Source organism: Cherax quadricarinatus, chromosome 44 (assembly GCF_038502225.1).
Source record: "Cherax quadricarinatus isolate ZL_2023a chromosome 44, ASM3850222v1, whole genome shotgun sequence".
NCBI lineage: Eukaryota > Metazoa > Arthropoda > Malacostraca > Decapoda > Parastacidae > Cherax > Cherax quadricarinatus.
Window position 1 is genome coordinate 19,274,729 of NC_091335.1, and position 22,580 is coordinate 19,297,308.

At 37.5% G+C, this 22,580-nt stretch overlaps 1 protein-coding gene across 1 annotated transcript in view; it reads right to left on the bottom strand.

Annotated features, from left to right (window-relative positions):
• The window catches only part of LOC128697418 (alpha-N-acetylgalactosaminidase), a 214,800-nt gene that overhangs the window by 18,900 nt on the left and 173,320 nt on the right, over positions 1 to 22,580 (bottom strand). The window contains exons 8-10 of the mRNA XM_053789045.2: positions 19,523 to 19,684; positions 7,954 to 8,151; positions 2,763 to 2,870 (exon numbers count right to left, since the gene is read on the bottom strand). Of these exons, the coding sequence (XP_053645020.1) occupies positions 2,763 to 2,870; positions 7,954 to 8,151; positions 19,523 to 19,684 (468 nt within the window). The remainder of the gene's footprint in view (positions 1 to 2,762; positions 2,871 to 7,953; positions 8,152 to 19,522; positions 19,685 to 22,580) is intronic.

A 22,580-nucleotide genomic window follows, 5' to 3' on the forward strand; every position in this document is an offset into this window, starting at 1 on the left:
CATGGTGGCTTATTTAGCAGCTGCAAGCACAAAAAACAATGAATTATGAAATGTGTTGCATGAACCCGTGGGGTGATGGTCACATGCTGGTAAACAATGGCACACTGAGTGTGAATAGTGCGGGAGACTGGCTTTGTGTGCACGCTGACGGGCAGACGCGTACCAGAAGGTCGCCGAATCACGATCCCAATCACAAACCACAAAGCTAAATTTTGCCGAAAAAACTTGCCGAAAGTCGGATTTCACGAAAGTCGCGGTCGCTGAACAGTGGGGGTCCACTGTAGTTTTACATACAGAAAACAATGAGAAATAAATATAAAGGACTAATGAAATGGATAAATGAACATTTAAATCACTTTTACCTTTATTGAAGAGTCTTGTTGGCATATGGAAGACAGTGAGGAGGGGAGAGGGAGGAGAAAGTACTGTTTGGAGACAGGACAAACTACTTGAATATGATGCTAATATCAACTCTACAGCTTATTTATCACAATTCATCTAATATGACATAATATTAATAACACAGAAATATGATATAAACTCTAGAATGAATAAAATATGTCAGTACATATGTGATTAGTGGTGGCTGCAGCAGCTGCTATTCTCTCTCCTTCTGTGACTACATATCTTCCCATTATCATAAGAGAAAACAGTGTTTGTGAGGCTAACTGCACTACATCACAGTTTCATAAGGAAAACATTGAAACAACGTACATAAAAAAAAAAAAAACCATACCACGGGTGGGATTTGAACCCATGGTCAGAGAGTCTCAAAACTCCAGACAGTTGCGTTAGCCACTGGGTCAGCTAGCTTCAATAAGATTCATCCAACTAGGTATACTATTTCTACACCTAGTTGGATGAATCTTATTGAAGCTAGCTGGCCCAGTAGCTAACGCGATGGTCTGGGGTTTTGAGACTCTCTGACCACAGGTTCAAACCCCACCTGTGATATGATTTGTTTGCAATCGTGTCATCATGATTTTGCAAGTCAACAATGTACATAATTTATAAGAAATATTGTATAAAAACATAATAGAGAATGTAAAGAAATAAAGTGGTTATTGTATAGCAAAAAAGGCATAATACCGTGACTGGAACGATACACAAATAACCCGCACATGAAAGAGAGAAGCTTACGACGACGTTTCGGTCCGACTTGGACCATTTACAAAGTCACACTAACCAGAAGTGGAGCAGGACGGCTATATATAGGCAGGAAGAGGTGGTGGTAGTAGTAGTACAAGAATGGTATATAATACCGACAAGATGAAATTAAGACACATGCGCAACACCCGGGCATCCCTATCGTAGACGTTTTGCCATCCAGCCAGCCACTGGATGGCGAAACGTCCACAACAAAGACAACCAGACGCCGCACATTTGTCTTAATTTCATCAGTAGTAGTAGTAGTAGTAGTAGTAGAAGAGGTAGTAGTAGTGGTAGAAGTGGGGAATAAGGAGGACGAGCCAGTCAAATACAAAGGAAGGGGAGCACTGCAAGAGAGCTAGGTGCCCACTCAGCACTTAAAATCTCAATCCCCTCCCTCCAACCTTTCCTGGAATGACTCCTACCCTTCTTTCCCTCCACCCGATTTATACATACAGCTTTTCCCCACTTAGCGACGTACTCATTTACCAATGACTCGGACTTACGATGAGTTCTCTGACCAGTATGCACACCTAAATAATGTATATTAGAGCTGATTTCCTCTATTCTGTTTATTACAATGTACAGTACACTACTGTATAAAACATTTAAAAAATATACTAAAAATGTTATAAATGGTGCAAAGGTCACATTAAAACAATATCAAAGATGGCCGACACAAACCCACTACCATTATAGTATGCTCCTTGCTTAGTGACAACTTCATTTACCGACATGGTCTTAGGAACGGAACTCCGCCGTTAAGTGAGGAGAGGCTGTATATACCTTTCTAGTTATCCTATTTTGCTCCAGCCCCTCATGATGTCCAAACCCCCTTGACTTCTCCTTGGCTCTTAGAATTATAGTACCCTTTTGGTAATTCTACACCTTCTCATCTCTTAATTTTCTGAATAATATTTACAGCATGCATTACCCTGAAATGCAAGTCTCCAGTCTTCTTGCTGCAATGTTTAAAACTCATGCTTCTCACTCGTATAACGGTATTGGTACTACTATACTCTGGTGCATTCCTTTTTTGTCTTCATGGATAATACTGTCCCCACAGATCCCTAGACTCCCCATCCACATTCCTCCTTTGTCAACTTTATAGTTCATTTCATCTTTTGAAATACATTTGCCAACAGGTCTGCTCTCAAATATCTAAACACACTTATTTCCTCATACTCACTCCTTCCAATCTGATCTGATACCTAATCTTTCATTACCTAGATTTTTTGTTATTCCTAGAAAACTGCAAATATCACCAACAGCTCACCTCCAGGTTCTCTAGCTGGCTTATTAGGTTTAAAGCCTACTGACTATGTGGGTCATTAAGACTGCATGTTACCTGTACACCCGTCAAGAAGACTTATCAGTAAATTAGAGATTAAACATACTGCTTATATACACTGAAAGATACCTCTCAGTGTATATACCCTTGTATCCCTGGATTTTCCTAGATAAGCATTTGTCTATGTTATATGAAATTTTAAGCGTTTCTTCAAATATTGTGCACTAGCTGCCAGGTTATTATGGTAAAATAACAAGAAATATATAACAGCAATGTTTCATGAATGTGAAAGCCTTGCATACCAAGGATTTACTGCACTTACCTCTGAGGGTGTACCATCAGTCCGACGATTAAGAAAGGCAACAGCATAGGAGTAATGTCTCTGAAACACTGGAGTAATAGGACGAGCCCATATCTCTATTCCTTTATCCTGAGATAAGAGAAAAAAGTATTATGTAATAAAAACCTAGTAAAATAATAATATCACTGTCATTACTGTACTACTATAATAGTATTGTGATCATTGCCAAACATTTTTAAATGCAGCAATTTCTACTATGATAAGACTACCCAAAGAAAGTATACATTCACAATTGCTCATTCTGTAGTTGTCTTTCCAGAAGTACATGGACATCATGATCCAAATAATTCGCTGAACTGCAACATCCTCCCTGAAAGTCCACCTTTAATGCAGACCCCTCTCTAACTTTTTATCAGAAACTAACTTATTACACCAACTTTGATTACAGTTTCCCTTTAGAACTATCTGGGCTAACTCTACCTCTTGCACACTCCTACCACACACTGGTCTCTGACTTTTGCATATTCCTTCTTTAGTACATTCCACCTTACAGTGCTGTATAACCCTTTCAGGTTTAGTGCTTAGTTTGATTATTATTTTTTTTTATTATCACACTGGCTGATTCCCACCAAGGCAGGGTGGCCTGAAAAAGAAAAACTTTCACCATCATTCACTCCATCACTGTCTTGCCAGAAGGGTGCTTTACACTACAGTTTTTAAACTGCAACATTAACACCCCTCCTTCAGAGTGCAAGCACTGTACTTCCCATCTCCAGGACTCAAGTCCGGCCTGCCGGTTTCCCTGAACCCCTTCATAAATGTTACTTTGCTCACACTCCAACAGCACGTCAAGTATTAAAAACCATTTGTCTCCATTCACTCCTATCAAACACGCTCACGCATGCCTGCTGGAAGTCCAAGCCCCTCGCACACAAAACCTCCTTTACCCCTTCCCTCCAACCTTTCCTAGGCCGACCCCTACCCCGCCTTCCTTCCACTACAGACTGATACACTCTTGAAGTTATTCTGTTTCGCTCCATTCTCTCCACATGTCCGAACCACCTCAACAACCCTTCCTCAGCCCTCTGGACAACAGTTTTGGTAATCCCGCACCTCCTCCTAACTTCCAAACTACGAATTCTCTGCATTATATTCACACCACACATTGCTCTCAGACATGACATCTCCACTGCCTCCAGCCTTCTCCTCGCTGCAACATTCATCACCCATGCTTCACACCCATATAAGAGCGTTGGTAAAACTATACTCTCATACATTCCCCTCTTTGCCTCCAAGGACAAAGTTCTTTGTCTCCACAGACTCCTAAGTGCACCACTCATCAATTCTATGATTCACCTCATCTTTCATAGACCCATCCGCTGACACGTCCACTCCCAAATATCTGAATACATTCACCTCCTCCATACTCTCTCCCTCCAATCTGATATCCAATCTTTCATCACCTAATCTTTTTGTTATCCTCATAACCTTACTCTTTCCTGTATTCACTTTAAATTTTCTTCTTTTGCACACCCTACCAAATTCATCCACCAATCTCTGCAACTTCTCTTCAGAATCTCCCAAGAGCACAGTGTCATCAGCAAAGAGCAACTGTGACAACTCCCACTTTATGTGTGATTCTTTATCTTTTAACTCCATGCCTCTTGCCAAGACCCTCGCATTTACTTCTCTTACAACCCCATCTATAAATATATTAAACCACGGTGACATCACACATCCTTGTCTAAGGCCTACTTTTACTGGGAAATAATTTCCCTCTTTCCTACATACTCTAACTTGAGCCTCACTATCCTCGTAAAAACTCTTCACTGCTTTCAGTAACCTACCTCCTACACCATACACCTGCAACATCTGCCACATTGCCCCCCTATCCACCCTGTCATACGTCTTTTCCAAATCCATAAATGCCTCAAAAACCTTAGCCTTATCTAAATACTGTTCACTTATATGTTTCACTGTAAACACCTGGTCCACACACCCCCTACCTTTTCTAAAGCCTCCTTGTTCATCTGCTATCCTATTCTCCATCTTACTCTTAATTCTTTCAGTATTAACTCTACCATACACTTTACCAGGTATACTCAACAGACTTATCTCCCTATAATTTTTGCACTCTCTTTTGTCCCCTTTGCCTTTATACAGAGGAACTATGCATGCTCTCTGCCAATCCCTAGGTACCTTACCCTCTTCCATACATTTATTAAATAATAGCACCAACCACTCCAAAACTATATCCCCACCTGCTTTTAACATTTCTATCTTTATCCCATCAATCCCGGCTGCCTTACCCCCTTTCATTTTACCTACTGCTTCACGAACTTCCCCCACACTCACAGCTGGCTCTTCCTCACTCCTACAAGATGTTGTTCCTCCTTGCCCTATACATGAAATCACAGCTTCCCTATCTTCATCAACAATTAACAATTTCTCAAAATATTCCCTCCATCTTCCCAATACCTCTAACTCTCCATTTAATAACTCTCCTCTCCTATTTTTAACTGACAAATCCATTTGTTCTCTAGGCTTTCTTAACTTGTTAATCTCACTCCAAAACTTTTTCTTATTTTCAACAAAATTTGTTGATAACATCTCACCCACTCTCTCATTTGCTCTCTTTTTACATTGCTTCACCACTCTCTTAACCTCTCTCTTTTTCTCCATATACTCTTCCCTCCTTGCATCACTTCTACTTTGTAAAAACTTCTCATACGCTAACTTTTTCTCCCTTACTACTCTCTTTACATCATCATTCCACCAATCGCTCCTCTTCCCTCCCGCACCCACTTCCTGTAACCACAAACTTCTGCTGAACACTCTAACACTACATTTTTAAACCTACCCCATACCTCTTCGACCCCATTGCCTATGCTCTCATTAGCCCATCTATCCTCCAATAGCTGTTTATATCTTACCCTAACTGCCTCCTCTTTTAGTTTATAAACCTTCACCTCTCTCTTCCCTGATGCTTCTATTCTCCTTGTATCCCATCTACCTTTTACTCTCAGTGTAGCTACAACTAGAAAGTGATCTGATATATCTGTGGCCCCTCTATAAACATGTACATCCTGAAGTCTACTCAACATACATCCTGAAGTCTACTCAACAGTCTTTTATCTACCAATACATAATCCAACAAACTACTGTCATTTCGCCCTACATCATATCTTGTATACTTATTTATCCTCTTTTTCTTAAAATATGTATTACCTATAACTAAACCCCTTTCTATACAAAGTTATAATTATCATTAATCAGCCACTGTGGAGTCCCACAAATGATCTTGAGCAGATAGCTTGCACCTTACATCCCTTAAAAGCCTAGGGTGCTCTCTTCTCTGCTTCTACAATGTTTTTCTCAATGGCTTCTGCTGCACCTCTTAACACTATTTAATAAGTGATATACTTCCTGATTGGAGTTAGCCTCTAATAAAAGTAATTCCTTACTACATCTCACCCCTTTCAAATAGCAATACAATCTTTAAGGAATTCTTGTCAAGGTTCCTGAATGCTTTTCTCATTCCTTTTAACTATAATTTTTGAAGTGTTAGTAAAACGTTTAGCATTGTTGTTTTATTTCAAAATTTTCATTGATTGAGAAAATTTCTAATACTGCATTTTAAAGAAAATCTCTCTTTATGTCTGACTTTGCAATTTTTATACTCATTTTGCAAGACTCTCTCATTTGCAATTTTATAATACATATTTAGTTCATGTTGTGTGAAAAAATGTTTTATCATCATGAAACACAATGTTAAGTGTAACAGTAGTATCTTTCTTGGCACTCCTTGTATATAGACTACTGAAATGCATATTTCTCACAAACCGAAATATATTAACCCTTTGACTGTTGCAAGCCCACTTCTGAAACTGTCATTCTATGTCAACCAATTTTTGAAAAAAAAAAAAAAAATCTTATGAAATGATAGAGAATCTTTTCCTGATGGTAATGACACCAAAAGTACGAAATTTTATCAAAAACTTGCAGAAGTATCCTCCCGCGAAGCTAGCAATCTCAGTGATATATACGCATTGGCAATTTTGCCGACTTTGAACCCTATTTTCAGCCAATTCCATTGTTCCAGTCAACCAAACTCATAGCTATTTCTTTAGAACTCCATTTTTTTCTATCAACTGAGTACAAGAAACTGCCAATTTACCGATTTCAACTACCCAATAAAGTGGTCAGAAATTGGCAATTTGGCTAATTTCATGCAAATTAAAAAAGATGCCAATTTCAAAATAGGGTCCAGAATAAACAATGCAGACATTCTTGGCACTAAAATAACATATTCTCTGTTCATCAGTCACATCTCCAGGCCCCTCTTATATTACTCTTGCTTTCTATTTTTATTTTTTATTCACACAAAAAATAGAAGATTTACTGTTATGCAGACTACTGCACTATTGTAAAAATGGCATAAATAATATCAGTGCACTAGTGAAAGAATATCAGATTCCCCAGTTGATGTGTATTGGATGTGTGGTGTGATTTACTTACTCTTGAACATTAGTAAAAATCGAACATTTCTGCTACTCTGAGCTCAATTTCAAGGTCGTTTTCATCGTGAAACTAATCAAAATCATCTCTATTTCTGTAGTATGTTTTCGATTCTATCAAATGAGACAAAGAAAACGAGAATACAACCATAAATACTATACGGAAATACACCTCAAAGTTGGCGTTTTAATCCAAAAACATGGTCGGCGTTTTTTTTCTCATTGTGCAGTGCATGCTGCAGGATTTTTTTTTATACAGTGCACACTGACCACACAGACCTATTCTCTCACATGTGGGCCTACCAGCTTTCTCCTGCTTGATTTGAAGCCGCTAGAATTATTGAGTATACATATGTCCGAAACACTGGCTCGTAAGACATATATACATGGCCAATACAGTCAAAGGGTTAAGCATTATTTATAGCCTGCATTTTGTCTTTATATATATTATGTCTACCTTTCATGCTCGTGTATCTGCTGAAGAGGATCTCAGCTGCTCAAGATATACAAAGTATATGAGTGTTTCCAAAATAGTTTGGACCACTCATGTATACATAAATAGAGTTCCACCTCATTCTAATTAACCTTCAATCAGAAGCAACTTTAATGCTATGTATGCAATCTAATAATCTAAATAAATTTAAGCTCTTAGTTCTAAATTAAGTAATAAATTATTGAACAATGATGAAACGTACCTTATATATTCTCTTTCCTTGAATGCCCAAAGGATCCTGGTCAATTGCAATGACAGCTTTATTTTGTAGGATAGCCTTATACTCCGGTCGAATTGTCCGAAGGTCTACTGACATTAGTAGCGGTGCAGCAAATATTGCCCACATGGCCATCTGTGATTTGGACTGCTCGTAACTCAGACCAAAATTGCCAATAATCAGCATGTGGCCGATTCCCACCACAGGGTGGCCCGAAAAAGAAAAACTTTCACCATCATTCACTCCATCACTGTCTTGCCAGAAGGGTGCTTTACACTACAGTTTTTAAACTGCAACATTAACACCCCTCCTTCAGAGTGCAGGCACTGTACTTCCCATCTCCAGGACTCAAGTCCGGCCTGCCGGTATCCTATCAAACAGCTTATCACTCTCATATTATGATATAGAATATAGTACCAAGCTAATAAGACACTGAAACATTTGAAGTATTTTTATTGGTAAAACATTTTGCCCGCACAACAGGCTACTTTTCTCAAGAGTGGAGTGGAGACAATAGAAGAAACAGAGGTTAATTTGAGGTGATCAGTCCATCAGCCTTGATAACAGGCTAAGGAACTGACCACCTCAAAAACTGCCTTTCCATTTCTTCTACTGTCTCCAGTGTTATAATCACCTCTGTATTCAATTGATGAAGCCTGCTGATCACACAAAAGGTTTTGACAAAGACAGCTAAGTGTTGTGCATATGTCTTACTCATTATTAATTATTACTAAAACTTCAATGTAACTGTAGTAAAAACATGAATTGCTAAAGTTTATTAAGATATATGTTAATCAAATATAATGTAATAATTCAGATGGGTTTTGTCATCTGAATAAATTTTTATCTGCAAGGACTGTTTAGGTTAAAAATGGGTAGAGAAAAATACTGATAGGGTTTACAATGAATTATATATAAAGTGCAAGGTTGTCACAGTTGTACATGTTTTATCACAGTACCTACAGTAAATACCAGTTCAACAAATGTGATAAAAAATTACAACCACGAACAAATTTACATAGTATATGTCGCCAAGTGTGAAAGATTCACCATGGAATCAAGATATAGTATATGCAAAATATCAGAGCAAACTAAGTGTGAAATTCTTGACTAATTAAAAAAAAAAAAAAAAAAAAAAAAAAAAGTTTTCTATATGCTGGGAGAAGTGACTGAAGGTTAGTATGCCATAATTACTGTAACTGTACATTTCACATATCTACTCTAGCTGTGCTTCTATAGTTGTACTTACAGAATCACCACAGCTTACATTAAACTGAACTGTACTGACCTCTCCATATCTTCAGACAACTCCTACACCACTGGGAGCGAGCAGGGTTCATACAACAGAAGCCATCTTAGTCCTTAAAAAGCAGCAATAACAACCTTCAGCACTATTTTAATATGATACTACTGAATTCTTGGTTAGTACATGTTTGTTTAGTACAGATGTGACGAGTTCCTATGCTTGGTACAATTTGGTGAAGAAATGTTGCTCATTTTTACCAATATTGATGATAGTGGTGATGATGGTAGCTAATGCTGCCTCGCACATATTTGTATGGGTTTTATAAGAGGGCACATTACCATTATTGTTATTATATTCGTGGGGGAGCACTAAACCCGCAGATGTCACATATTCAGACTTAACTCAAGGAATTGGAGCACAGGTCCAATCCTTTAAATCAAGAGCCCCTCACCAGCATCAAGGAACCTCCCTTGAGGGTAAGAGGGCACAGCAACCCTCTCCAGACACTTGCATATAAAGAAACTATTTATTGTAATTTTTTTTTTTACTAAAGAACAAGGTCACACTTTCCAAATGAGTTTAAATAATTTATGACGATAATTTCTTTGTTAATTTTTTTTGATGGTGCACTGGCTTCTTTCAGAAGTGTCACTTCTTTGATATGCTGGTTCATAAAAGAGCTTGTCATTACGTTGAGAAATTTGGCAGACTATTTGTTGCCATTCCAGTCTACTTCTTTGCTATATTATATAGACCACGTTGTCAACACTATACAAAAGTTTTTTACTTTAAATGAGGTGGTGATGAATCTACTATGAATCTACAGCAAATGAGTGGGTCTACATCAAACTTGCTGTACTTAATCCTAAACAGTGGGAGTGCCAAAGATGGGGAAAGTTTGGGGGAGCTTAAGGGCCCAAAAATTCCCTCAGCCTCCCCAAAGCACCCAAAGTGAAAATAGTAATACAGCCTCTCCTCACCTAACGACGGAGTTCCATTCCTAAGACCCCGTTGATAAATAAATTCGTCGCTAAGCAAGGATCATACTAAAATGGTAGTGGGTTTGTGTCAACCATCTATGATATTATTTTAATGTCACATTTGCACCATTTATAACATTTCTGGTATACAGTAGACTGTCATTTAGCACAAGTTTATTTGGCACGATTCGGGTATAGCACAATTGAAGAATTGCGGCACAATTTTATGTAACATGTTGTAAAATTAATTTAACATAGTTAAGTCTGTGGTAAGGAAACAAATTCCCCTTTCCTCAAGCGGCTACCTTGTTGTGGATCAGCGGGGGAGACCAACCGCCATCCCCCCCCCACATCACCCCACCATTCGTACTTCAGCGTCCAGTCTTTCTCTGCTACAAGCTAGCTCTGTTTGTGAATTGTGTTTAGATCTTTTAATTACTATATCTTGTATCTGCCAAGCAATCATGACACCCAGTAGGCATACCAGTTTGTGTGATTGACTGACTGACTGATTGACCTGACTTACTGAATGACCTGACTGACTTACTGAATGACTGACTGACTTACTGAATGACTGACTTACTGAATGACCTGACTTACTGAATGACTTGACTGACTTGTCTGACTGAGTGACTTGCTGAATGACTTGACTGACTGAATGGCTTGGCTGACTTACTGAATGACTTGAGTGACTGACTTACTGACTGACTTAAAGTTAAACACTTGACTCCAGTACCAGAACCTCTACCATCCACCTCAGCCCAGTAGGACCACAACATAACTCTCCACTCTCTTCACAATCATCCACAAACACCAGCACCCACAATTTAAGATAAGAAATACTATTATTTCTGTTACATTTGTAGTCTTAAGCAGTAAAAACAACATAATACATCACAACAATGAACTACAATTACATATTCACTTTTATTTTTGCAAGAGGTGGAGGCCTAAAAAAAAAGTGGTTTGGCTTTTTTGGGGCTCTCAAGAACGTAACCCTATTTTTCCCATAAGTTCTTCAGTTCATCTAACAGTTTTACCTAGCACAGCATTTTCAGGAACGTAACTACCATGTTAAATGAAAGTCTACTGTATTTTTAAATGTTTATAAAGTAGAGCCTCTCCTCGCTTACTAATGTACTCGTTTACCGACAACTCGAAGTTACGACGGGCTCTCTGATGAGTTATTGTATACTATACAAGAACTTGGGTCATTAACGGGCAGTGCAGCGTCTCGGCATCAAGCATCATAATCCCCTTCCTACGGTCACCCAGTACACTAGCTTTCATAATCTCCAAGACTACACATTTGTACAAATTTCCTGTTGTTTTTCCTCTTGGAGGAGGACAAACAAGAGGAAAATGGAAGAAGTATAAAAAGTTCGCTGTAAAGGGGCTAGTGATGCATCTCAGCATCAAGCAATCTCCAAGACTACATATTTTGTCTATAAATTTGTACTTTATTGTGCATCCCATAGTAGAAGATAAGAGTTAGAAGTGCAGCAGCACTTGGAAGAGGAAAAACAAGAGGAAAACGGAAGTACAAAAGTAAGTTTACAGTAAAGGGGTTAGCTGGTGTGTTCATGTGTGTGTTTACAGTCTTAGTGTCTCATGGCAGCTTAACCCTTAACCCTTTCAGGGTCCGTCCCGTAGATCTACGGCTTTACGGTGAGTGTCCAAACCGTAGATCTACGCCATGAGCTCAGCTCACTCTGATAAACTGTGAGTGGTACATTTGGGCCTAGATATGAGAGAATACATCTATGTGGTATGTGTGCACCACATAAAACAGATCCTGCAGCACACTGCGTATAATGAGAAAAAAACTGAAATCATGATTTTTCGATTAAAACAGCAACTTTGCAGTGTTTTTTCGTATGTTTTTTATAGTTGTATTTGCGATTTCTTGGTCTCATTTGATAGAATGGAAGACATATTACAGAAATAGAGATGATTTTGATTGGTTTTAGCACTGGAAATGGCTTGAAACTGAGCTCAAAGTAGCGGAAATGTTAAATTTTTGCCGATATTCAAGAGTAAACAAACGACCTCACACGTCTAATACACGTTAGCTGGTGGGTCTAATATACATTCACAAATATGGTGATGATATTTATACAATTATTACAGTATTGCATAACAGTAAATCTTCTATTTTTTGGTGTGAATAATAATTCATTATGTGAATAAAAAATCAAAATGGAATTTATTTGTAAAGCCTCAAAACATATCTAATGAACAGAGGAAATGTTAGTTTAGTGCCAGGAATGCCTACATTGTTTATTCTGGACCCTATTTTGAAATTGGAATATTTTGAACTTTGTGTTAAATTGGCCAAATTAACAATTTCCGATCACTTTATTTTGTAGTTGAAACAGTTGACTTGGCGATTTCTTGTGCTCAATCGATAGAATAGAAGTAATACTAGTGAAATAGCTAAGAATTTGGTTGATTGGAATAATGTAATTGGCCTAAAATGGGAGTCAAAGTCGGCAAAATCGCCGATTCGTAAATATCGCTGACACATCAAAATTCGCAAGAGCATAATTTCGTCAATTTTCCACCAAATTTCGTACTTTTTATTTTATTACCTTCACAAAAAGATTCTCTACGATTTCATAAGAAAAAATAATTTTTTTTTTTTTTAAATTCTTGGACACTGGTGCGTGACTCCAGATTTGGGCCTTGGACCCTGAAAGGGTTAAACTGTCCAAACATAGATCTACGTTTTTTTTTTACATAAACAATGTAAAATCGAACGTAGATCTACGTTTGGAGAGCTACGCGTGCAAATATAGATCTACATTTGGAGAGCTACGCGTGCAAATGTAGATCTACATTTGGAGAGCTACGCGTGCAAACATAGATCTACGTTTGGACAGTTTAAGGGTTAAGAAATTATTAAAATCCATGAACAAGGTATGTTGATGGTAATACTCATAATAATTTTTTTTTTTTTTTCAACAAGTCGGTTGTCTCCCACCGCTCTGGAGTGCTTTAAATGTCATCTATTAATCAATATGAAATACTTATGACATTTAAATTGCTCAAGATCGATTATTTATTATTATAAATTATTATTATTATAATAATAATAAACTATTTTTGTATTTTTTTATGACAAGAGTGATCTAGGAGTGTTTCCCCTGATGTAAAAACTTTTTTTTTGTTATAGACCAGAGGTACAGACGAGAAAACGTATCTATCTTATTTATTTATTTATTTTATGTCTTTGCAAACAGTACATTGAGATTTTGTATCTACAATAGTGGATTGCAATGCAAAGAGAACCTCTATTATGCCTAGGCATTATGGGCCAACCTAACATTATTGGCTTACAGACTACTTAACACTAAGGATTTTATCATAGTTGTACAGTAGGATAGTAATTATTTCATAGTGGTACAGTAGATTATTAATTATAAGTGAATCAAAGTTGTATAAGACAAAAGATATACGTATTCATGTACAGTGGAACCTCCACTTGCGAGCGTGTCCATGTGCGAGTTTTTCCAAATACGAGCAGTCGATGGGTCGATTTTTTGCTTCCATACGCGAGCAAAATTTCCACAAGTGAGCAGACCTCAAGGCAGGTTCCTTGACACTGGTGAGGGGTTCTTGCTCTTGATCTCGGGAATTGTATCTCATTTGTTTGTTGGACTATCTTATTGAAACTTGGGCAATGTATGATGGAAAGATGCTTCTTAACGTACACCAAAAATGAAAGAAATCTAAGCATAAATAATGGAGTTCACTTCTCAGCAATTAGCCACCCCTTAGTGGTAATTTCTAATGGTTTTTATGGTTGTATTCTCGTTTTTTTGGTCTCATTTGATAGAATGGAAGATATGTTACAGAAATAGATATGATTTTGATTGCTTTCACGACAAAAAGTACCTTGAAATAGAGCTCAACCTAGGAGAAATGGTCCATTGCTTGACGGTTTCAGTGTAAACAAATGACGTCACTGTCCATTCCAATATGCAGTCGTGAATGGGTTGACATATTTATACAATTATTGCAATAAGGAATAACAGTAAATCTTATATTTTTTGTGTGAATAAAAATTACAAATAATTTATATAATAATAACAATAATAATAATAATAATAATAATAATAATAATGATAATAATAATAATAATAATGATAATAATAATAATAATAATAATGATAATAATAATAATAATAATAATATGTATAATAATAATATAACAACAATATGTATAATAATAATAGTATAATACAATAATAATAATAATATAATATGTATAATAATAATATAGTATGTATAATAATAATACATACTATTATTTATTTTTTTTTTCACACTGGCCGATTCCCACCAAGGCAGGGTGGCCCGAAAAAGAAAAACTTTCACCATCATTCACTCCATCACTGTCTTGCCAGAAGGGTGCTTTACACTACAGTTTTTAAACTGCAACATTAACACCCCTCCTTCAGAGTGCAGGCACTGTACTTCCCATCTCCAGGACTCAAGTCCGGCCTGCCGGTTTCCCTGAACCCCTTCATAAATGTTACTTTGCTCACACTCCAACAGCACGTCAAGTATTAAAAACCATTCGTCTCCATTCACTCCTATCAAACACGCTCACGCACGCCTGCTGGAAGTCCAAGCCCCTCGCACACAAAACCTCCTTTACCCCCTCCCTCCAACCTTTCCTAGGCCGACCCCTACCCCGCCTTCCTTCTACTACAGACTGATACACTCTTGAAGTCATTCTCTTTCGCTCCATTCTCTCTACATGTCCGAACCACCTCAACAACCCTTCCTCAGCCCTCTGGACAACAGTTTTGGTAATCCCGCACCTCCTCCTAACTTCCAAACTACGAATTCTTTGCATTATATTCACACCACACATTGCCCTCAGACATGACATCTCCACTGCCTCCAGCCTTCTCCTCGCTGCAACATTCATCACCCATGCTTCACACCCATATAAGAGTGTTGGTAAAACTATACTCTCATACATTCCCCTCTTTGCCTCCAAGGACAAAGTTCTTTGTCTCCACAGACTCCTAAGTGCACCACTCACCCTTTTTCCCTCATCAATTCTATGATTCACCTCATCCTTCATAGACCCATCCGCTGACATGTCCACTCCCAAATATCTGAATACATTCACCTCCTCCATACTCTCTCCCTCCAATCTGATATATAATAATAATGTACTACATATAATAATAATAATAAATGGCTTCAAAAGGCCGTCACTAGATGGCAGTGTTTACCACAACAAAGAGGGAGCAGTTGTGGCTGCCTCCACCTGTTACATAATGACATATTTTATTCATTCTAGAGTATATATCGTGTTTCTGTGTTATTTATAGTATTTTCTGTTATGTCATATTAGATGAACTGTGATATATAAATAAGCCATATAGATGATATTAGCGAAATTATTCATGAAGAATTTTGCCCAGTCTCCAGACAAACTCTCGTCCACTGCCGACACCGCCCATACCACTACATGAATGACATATTTTATTAATTTTAGAGTATATATCAGGTTTCTATGTTATTTATATTGTTTATTATGTCATATTAGATGAAGTGAGATAGATAAATAAGCCGTAGAGTTGATATTAGCGAAATTACTGAAGTACAGAATTCCACTGGAACGGATTAATTGAATTTCAATTAATTTAAATGAGGAAAATTGACTGCAAACAAGCAAATCCAGTTGTGAGCAAGGTCATGGAACGGATTAAACTCGCAAGTAGAGGTTCCACTGTATTCTAAAATGCTTTTTGTGAAAACAATGATTCAATTATATACCTGTCAATAATAGATAAAAGGTTCAAAGTGATTGTTGAAGTTATGATGTGGGAGTACATAAGTATGTGTGTACCGAGTATTTAGCATTTAGTCTGGGGTGATTAAGTGGCTTTTGAGAAGAGTCTTAAATTGATTTTCAGACTGGGTTACTTTCATATTTTCTGGTAATGAATTCCATATTTTGGGGCCCTTCATGTGCATAGAGTTTTTACAGTGTGATATGGACACGAGGTATATCAAAAAGAGATCTGTGTCTTGTGTTGTGGTCATGATCTTATCCCAGAGTGGCGGGCTCTGCCCATACCCCACTCACATATGGCATATATTGTTCATTTTAGCATCTTTATTACAGTTCTAGGGTATTTATCGTGTTTCTGATATCAATTTGGAATAAATGTAATAGATAACCTTTATTACTAATATTAGCGTAATTACACAACATTTTATTAGTGCCACGGCTAACATCCGACACCCATGATGACTCGCCAGATACTGAATGCTACTGCTCACCTCTCTGTCTATCATTTAGCTCCTCCCACTTCGTAATGATGTTAGATGGCGAATTTAATGTATTAATCAGAAACATTAAAAAAAAATTATGTTTCCTATGGCCTGTGAGGCTATAGGAAACATTTCATAATACATGTACATAATTCATTGTTTTTTGCACTTGTTTATTCTGTGTGGCTTCTAAATAAGCCATCATGAGCCCAAAGAAAGCTGCTAGTGCCAGCCCACTGATAAAGTTGAGAAACACAATAGAATTCAAGAAAAAACTCGCAGCAAAGTGCCAAAATGAAGGAGGAAGAGAGAGGGGAGAATGTGCCTTCTTCAGTTATTCTACGATATGTATGATACTAAAGCATCAGGAGTCGATAAAGGCTATAGCGCCAGCCAGCGATAAAGTGTAGCATTAACAGTGTAGCAAGTAAGTTAAGTGATTAAGTGATAGAAAAAGGATGACATGAAACTGACTCCTCTAATGTTACTGGAGGTATACAGGGTCACTGACAAACATATGCCGCCCTGCCTATCTTCCACCACCCTAAACCAATGCCAGCATCTCGAAGGTACAGTAAGTGTAAATATTTCTTATTTATAGTGTAAATATTTCCTATTTATAAATTACGTACATTGTTTTTGTGAATAGTGTTGGTGGCTTCTGCTGCCGCCTCCACTACCACTAATATGTATGGCTTCTCTCAGTGGCCCTTATAAACCCAACAACACCATCACCACTTACTCCTCACATACATAATGACATATTTTATTCATTCTAGAGTATATACATGTATCATGTTTCTATGTTATTAATATTGTTTATTATGTCATATTAGAAGAATTATGAGAGATAAATAAGTCACAGAATATAGTTCTTCTCTATAAAATGTATTTTTTGTTTATACTTTTGGATGTCTGAAACTGATTAATTGGATTTACATTATTTCTCATGGGGAAAATGGTTTCAGTTTTAGTCAATTTCACATTTCATCAGACTCTCTGGAACAAATTAAGACGAAAAGGAAGGGTCCACTGTATATTTTTTACACACCTTGTTTACATAAACCCACGCTGCCTTCCCCACACCCACACTGGAAGTAAGTCACTGACTTTTTAGGGTTATCCTAGGTTCTCTACAGATGCTGCTATGTATGATAATCTTTGTAACTGTATTCGTGGATACCTGAATAAACTTACTTACACGCCATCTTCCCAACTACCCATGCTGTCTTCCCCACCATCCATGCTGCCTTCCCCACCACCCATGCTGCCTTCCCCACTACCCATGCTGCCTTCCCCACCACCCACTCTGCTTTCCCCACCACCCATGCTGTCTTCCCCACCACCCATGCTGTCTTCCCCACCACCCATGCTGCCTTCCCCACCACCCACACTGCCTTACCCACACACACTATCTTCCCCACACCCACACCATCTTCCCCACCAACTACGTTGGAAATAAGTCACTGTCTGAATTTTGGGGTTATCCTCGGTTCTCTACACATGTTGCTATGTATGATAATCTATGTAACTGTATTTGCGTATACCTAAATAAACTTACTTACATGTCGTCTTCCGAACCACCCAATCTGTCTTCCCCACCCACACCATCTTTCCTACCATCCACACTGCCTTCCCCACCACTCACGTTGTCTTCCCCACCACCCACGCTTCCTTCCCTTTTCACTATCAGTATCCAGTATCCTGGGCATTGCTTTCTGTCGCAAACTCCTCAAAACCATGAAATTTATCTTCACAGACACTTCCATCTGTGTTAGAACTATCATTTGGGAAAAGTTCCAAATTTGCCAAGGAGTAAGGTATTCCTTACTTACCGCTAGGCATGGTAAACAAGACGTACTGAATTGGCACTCCTATAATGCACTGCGGCCTCCCAGATTTTTTCATACTGCACACGCTGAGCACACAAACACACTCTCTCACATATAGGCTTACCAGCTTTCTCCCACCAGATCTGAAGCTGCTAGAATTTTGGTGTAGTATTATGGGACCAACACTGGTTTGCAAGCAGTAATACATGTATTACGGGACCGACAGTGAAAGGGTTAATAACCTAACAAAAAGCGGTGGTGTGGATGATCACAAACTCCTGCGCCGGACAACACACTGCACCACTCTTCAAAAGCTTGAACTTACTTAAATACAAAATATACACACTTATTACTGTGCCTACTATATATACAGAACATTAAACTCCAATATCAACCTTCCACTCAAACTTTTCCTAGACAGCTTTAACAGAACACACAGGTATAATACAAGGCACAAAACACTGACATCCCTCGTGTCCATCTCACACTATGCAAAAATGCGATGTACATAAAGAGCCCAAAGATCTGGAACTCTCTGCCTGAAACAACAAGAGGTCCCGTGCCCACAAATCAATTTAGGACTAAACTCAAAAATCATCTCAACTCTAAATAACAACCATTCCCACACTATGCTCAACTCTAACCAAACTTAAAGCAACTCTCCCTAATATTCTATTACCCATTAACTATTAAGCCATTATTACAAACTTAAAAATGTATGTTTGTATCATTAACTGTACAACCTCATATTAATAATAGAGTAAAATACTGAATATTTGTAATCTACCACTCTTCACCTGTTTAGACTTAAGTAGTCTTTAAGTATTAGGTTAAGTCTGCCCGAAATGCCTTGGCATGATAAGTGGTTTTCTTTGTACCAATCAAATTATGATGAAATGCAAATACACATTGCAACCTTATCAGAGAAATAAAATTTTGATTTTGATTAGATATTTTATTCTCAGTAAATATTTGTTGATACTCATCCATTCTCAAATTTTCCCTCCTTTTACATCCCCCTTGCTACTTATTTAATTTATTTTCCTACACATGCCATACTCTACCTGCAGTATATCATTTTAAGACTGCAAAAACTTTTCTTTCTTACCACTCCAAAGTTAAATTGTTCAACATGCTTGACTAATATACTTTATCACATTTGCAAATTTTTAACAAGAAATATATACCAATATTACCATGTCAGGATCATTCCAGTGTCCAGGACCAGCATTAGGAACAATGTCGTCCTGGTTGTCGCCATAATAATCAATGATCCGCTGGACAGATTCCCAAGAATCTTGAATATCATCAAAGTTTCGCCAGAGGTTGCAAGTATTGATAATTGCAGTGTAATTTGGCTGAAATAGTCATAGAACATAGGTTATATATTTTAAAATAGTACTGTATTTTATCCAAGTAAAATCAAATAAATTTTATTCTTTGAATTCAACTAATATTATATGTAAAATTTAGTAAATTATGGGCAAGTCTTCTTACACCCCATGCTCCTGTTTACTGAGTAGTAAACAGGTACCTGGATGTTAGTCGACTGTTGTGAGCTGAATCTTGGGGATAGGAAATGGCACAAATCAGATGTTCTAGAGAATGTCCACCTGTAATATGAAAATGTAAGTTAGCTTCAATCCATTATAATAAGAGTATGTACCTAACAATTGCATAATAACACAAGAGTATGTATTAGACTGATTGGCTTGTCATCCATGGAAGCAGTCATGAAGACAGTGTCCTGACATCAGAATTTTGGCTACATGTACTTTGCTGAACCATTTGGTGCTTCACTACATTTTCTTCACATTCACACAGCATTTTCTATGGATGTTATTTTCCACAAACCCACTGGGAAACAAAACAAGATATAATGAATGCTGTATATTTTGGACTTGCACCAAGGCCCTTTGAGCAGAATGAAGAAGGATTCAACATGTATTTTTACTTTTTTAACAAACCGGCTGTAACCCACCGAGGCAGGGTGCCCTAAAAAGAAAAACGAAAGTTTCTTTTTTATAAATTTAGTAATATATACAGGAGAAGGGGTTAGTAGCCCATGGCTCCCAGTATTTTAGTCACCTCTTACGACACGCATGGCTTACAGAGGAAGAATTCTGTTCCACTCTTTACAGCATTTAGTAGCTTATTACCTATTCCATATAGTATTTGCAACACCTGCTACATTGCTCCCCTATCCATTTTATCATATGCCTTTTCTAAATCAATAAATGCAATGAAAACTTCCCTTAAACACTTGATCTAGACATCCCCTACCTACTCTAAAGCCTCCATGCTCATCTGCAATCCTACTCTCTGTCTTACCTCCAATTCTTTCAATAATAACCCTACCATGCACTTTACCTGGTATACTCAGTAAACTTATTCCCCCATAATTTTTACTATCTCTTTTGTCCCCTTCCCTTTATATAAAGGAACTATGCATGCTCTCTGCTAATCCCTAGGTACTTTCCCCTCTTTCATACATTTATATTAAACAAAAACACCAACCACTTTAACACTATATCCTCCCCTACTTTTAACATTTGTCATGATCCCATCAGTTCCAGCTGCTTTACCCTCTTTCATTCTTTCACTCTCAGCAATGCCTCGTGCACCTTCCCCACACTCACATCCTGCTCTTCTTCACTCATAAAAGATGTTATACCTCCCTAGCCTATGCATGAAATTACCGCCTCCCTTTCTTTATCGACATTTAAAAGTTACTCAAAATATTCCCGCCATCTACCCAATACTTCCAGTTCCCCATCAACTAATTTCTCTGTTTTTAACTGACAAATCCATGCATTCCCTAGGCTTTCTTAACTTGTTTATCTCACTTTAAAATTTTTTTTTATTATTTTATTATCACACTGGCCGATTCCCACCAAGGCAGGGTGGCCCGAAAAAGAAAAACTTTCACCATCATTCACTCCATCACTGTCTTGCCAGAAGGGTGCTTTACACTACAGTTTTTAAACTGCAACATTAACACATTAGCTAAATTTTTTGACAATGCCTCTCCCACTCTCTTCACCTTTCTTTTACTCTCCATATACAGGAAGGCCCCACTTATACGGCTGGTTAGGTTCCAGGCTACCGCCGTAAAGTGGAAACCGCCATCAAGTGGAACACCCTTTTTTTCCACTTACAAATGCATACAAACACTAGATAACAAGTTTACACTAACATATATTAAGTTAGCAATAGAACCAGGCATCAAAAAACAATAAAAAAGTACAATACACACATAGTGCACTCATTACTTACCTTAAAATATTTATAGTCTTAATCTAGGGTGAGACAAGTAGTATTTATTGTAAGAAATCAAGTGTGGTATGTATGGTAGTCAGCCAGGCTACCATACCAGGCCACCCCACCCACACATACAATTCTATGATATTTAAGCATCCCAGAGCGATAAAATGTATATACAGTTCACTCATTACTTACCTTAAAATATAGGGTGAGATGAGTAGTATTTATTGTAAAAAATCAAGTGTGGTATGTATGGTAGTCAGCCGGGCTACCATACCAGGCCAACCCACCTACACATAATATTCTATTACATTTAAGCATCCCAGAGCGATAAAATGTATATACAGTTCACTCATTACTTACCTTAAAATATTTGTAGTCTTAATGTAGGGTCAGGAGTACGTAAATGAGATAAAACGAATAAATGAGAGAGAGAAAGAATGAGTGCATGAGAGAGGACAGGCGCAGGGTTATGTAAACAAACCAGGCGAAGGTAAGTTTCGTAAACGAAGTGTACACGTCTGGTTTGTGTACAAGTTACATTGTGTACAGGTTGTCTCTACATTGATACGGTAGAATAAATAAAGAAGAACACTCCCATTCTCATGTAACTTCATTTTGAGAAGAAATGATGCTCTGAGTGAAGGCAATGGAAATAAGTCACTCTGACTTTTTTGGGTTATCCTAGGTTCTCTACACATATGTTGTTATGTATGATAATCTATGTAACTGTATTTGTGTATACCTGAATAAACTTACTTACATACATACGAAAGGAATAATTTTCTACAGTTACCCCCAGTAACACATTTTCTCTTATGTTAAATTAGAGAAAATGTTATTCTTGGCATCACTTGTACAAGTTATCTGGCTACCACATCTCATACTTATGTTTATTTATTCTATTGTAGGGTGTATTTATCATCTTTTTATGTTATGTATCGTGTTTATTATATAATTTTGAAAAAAATATCATAGATGGATTAATGA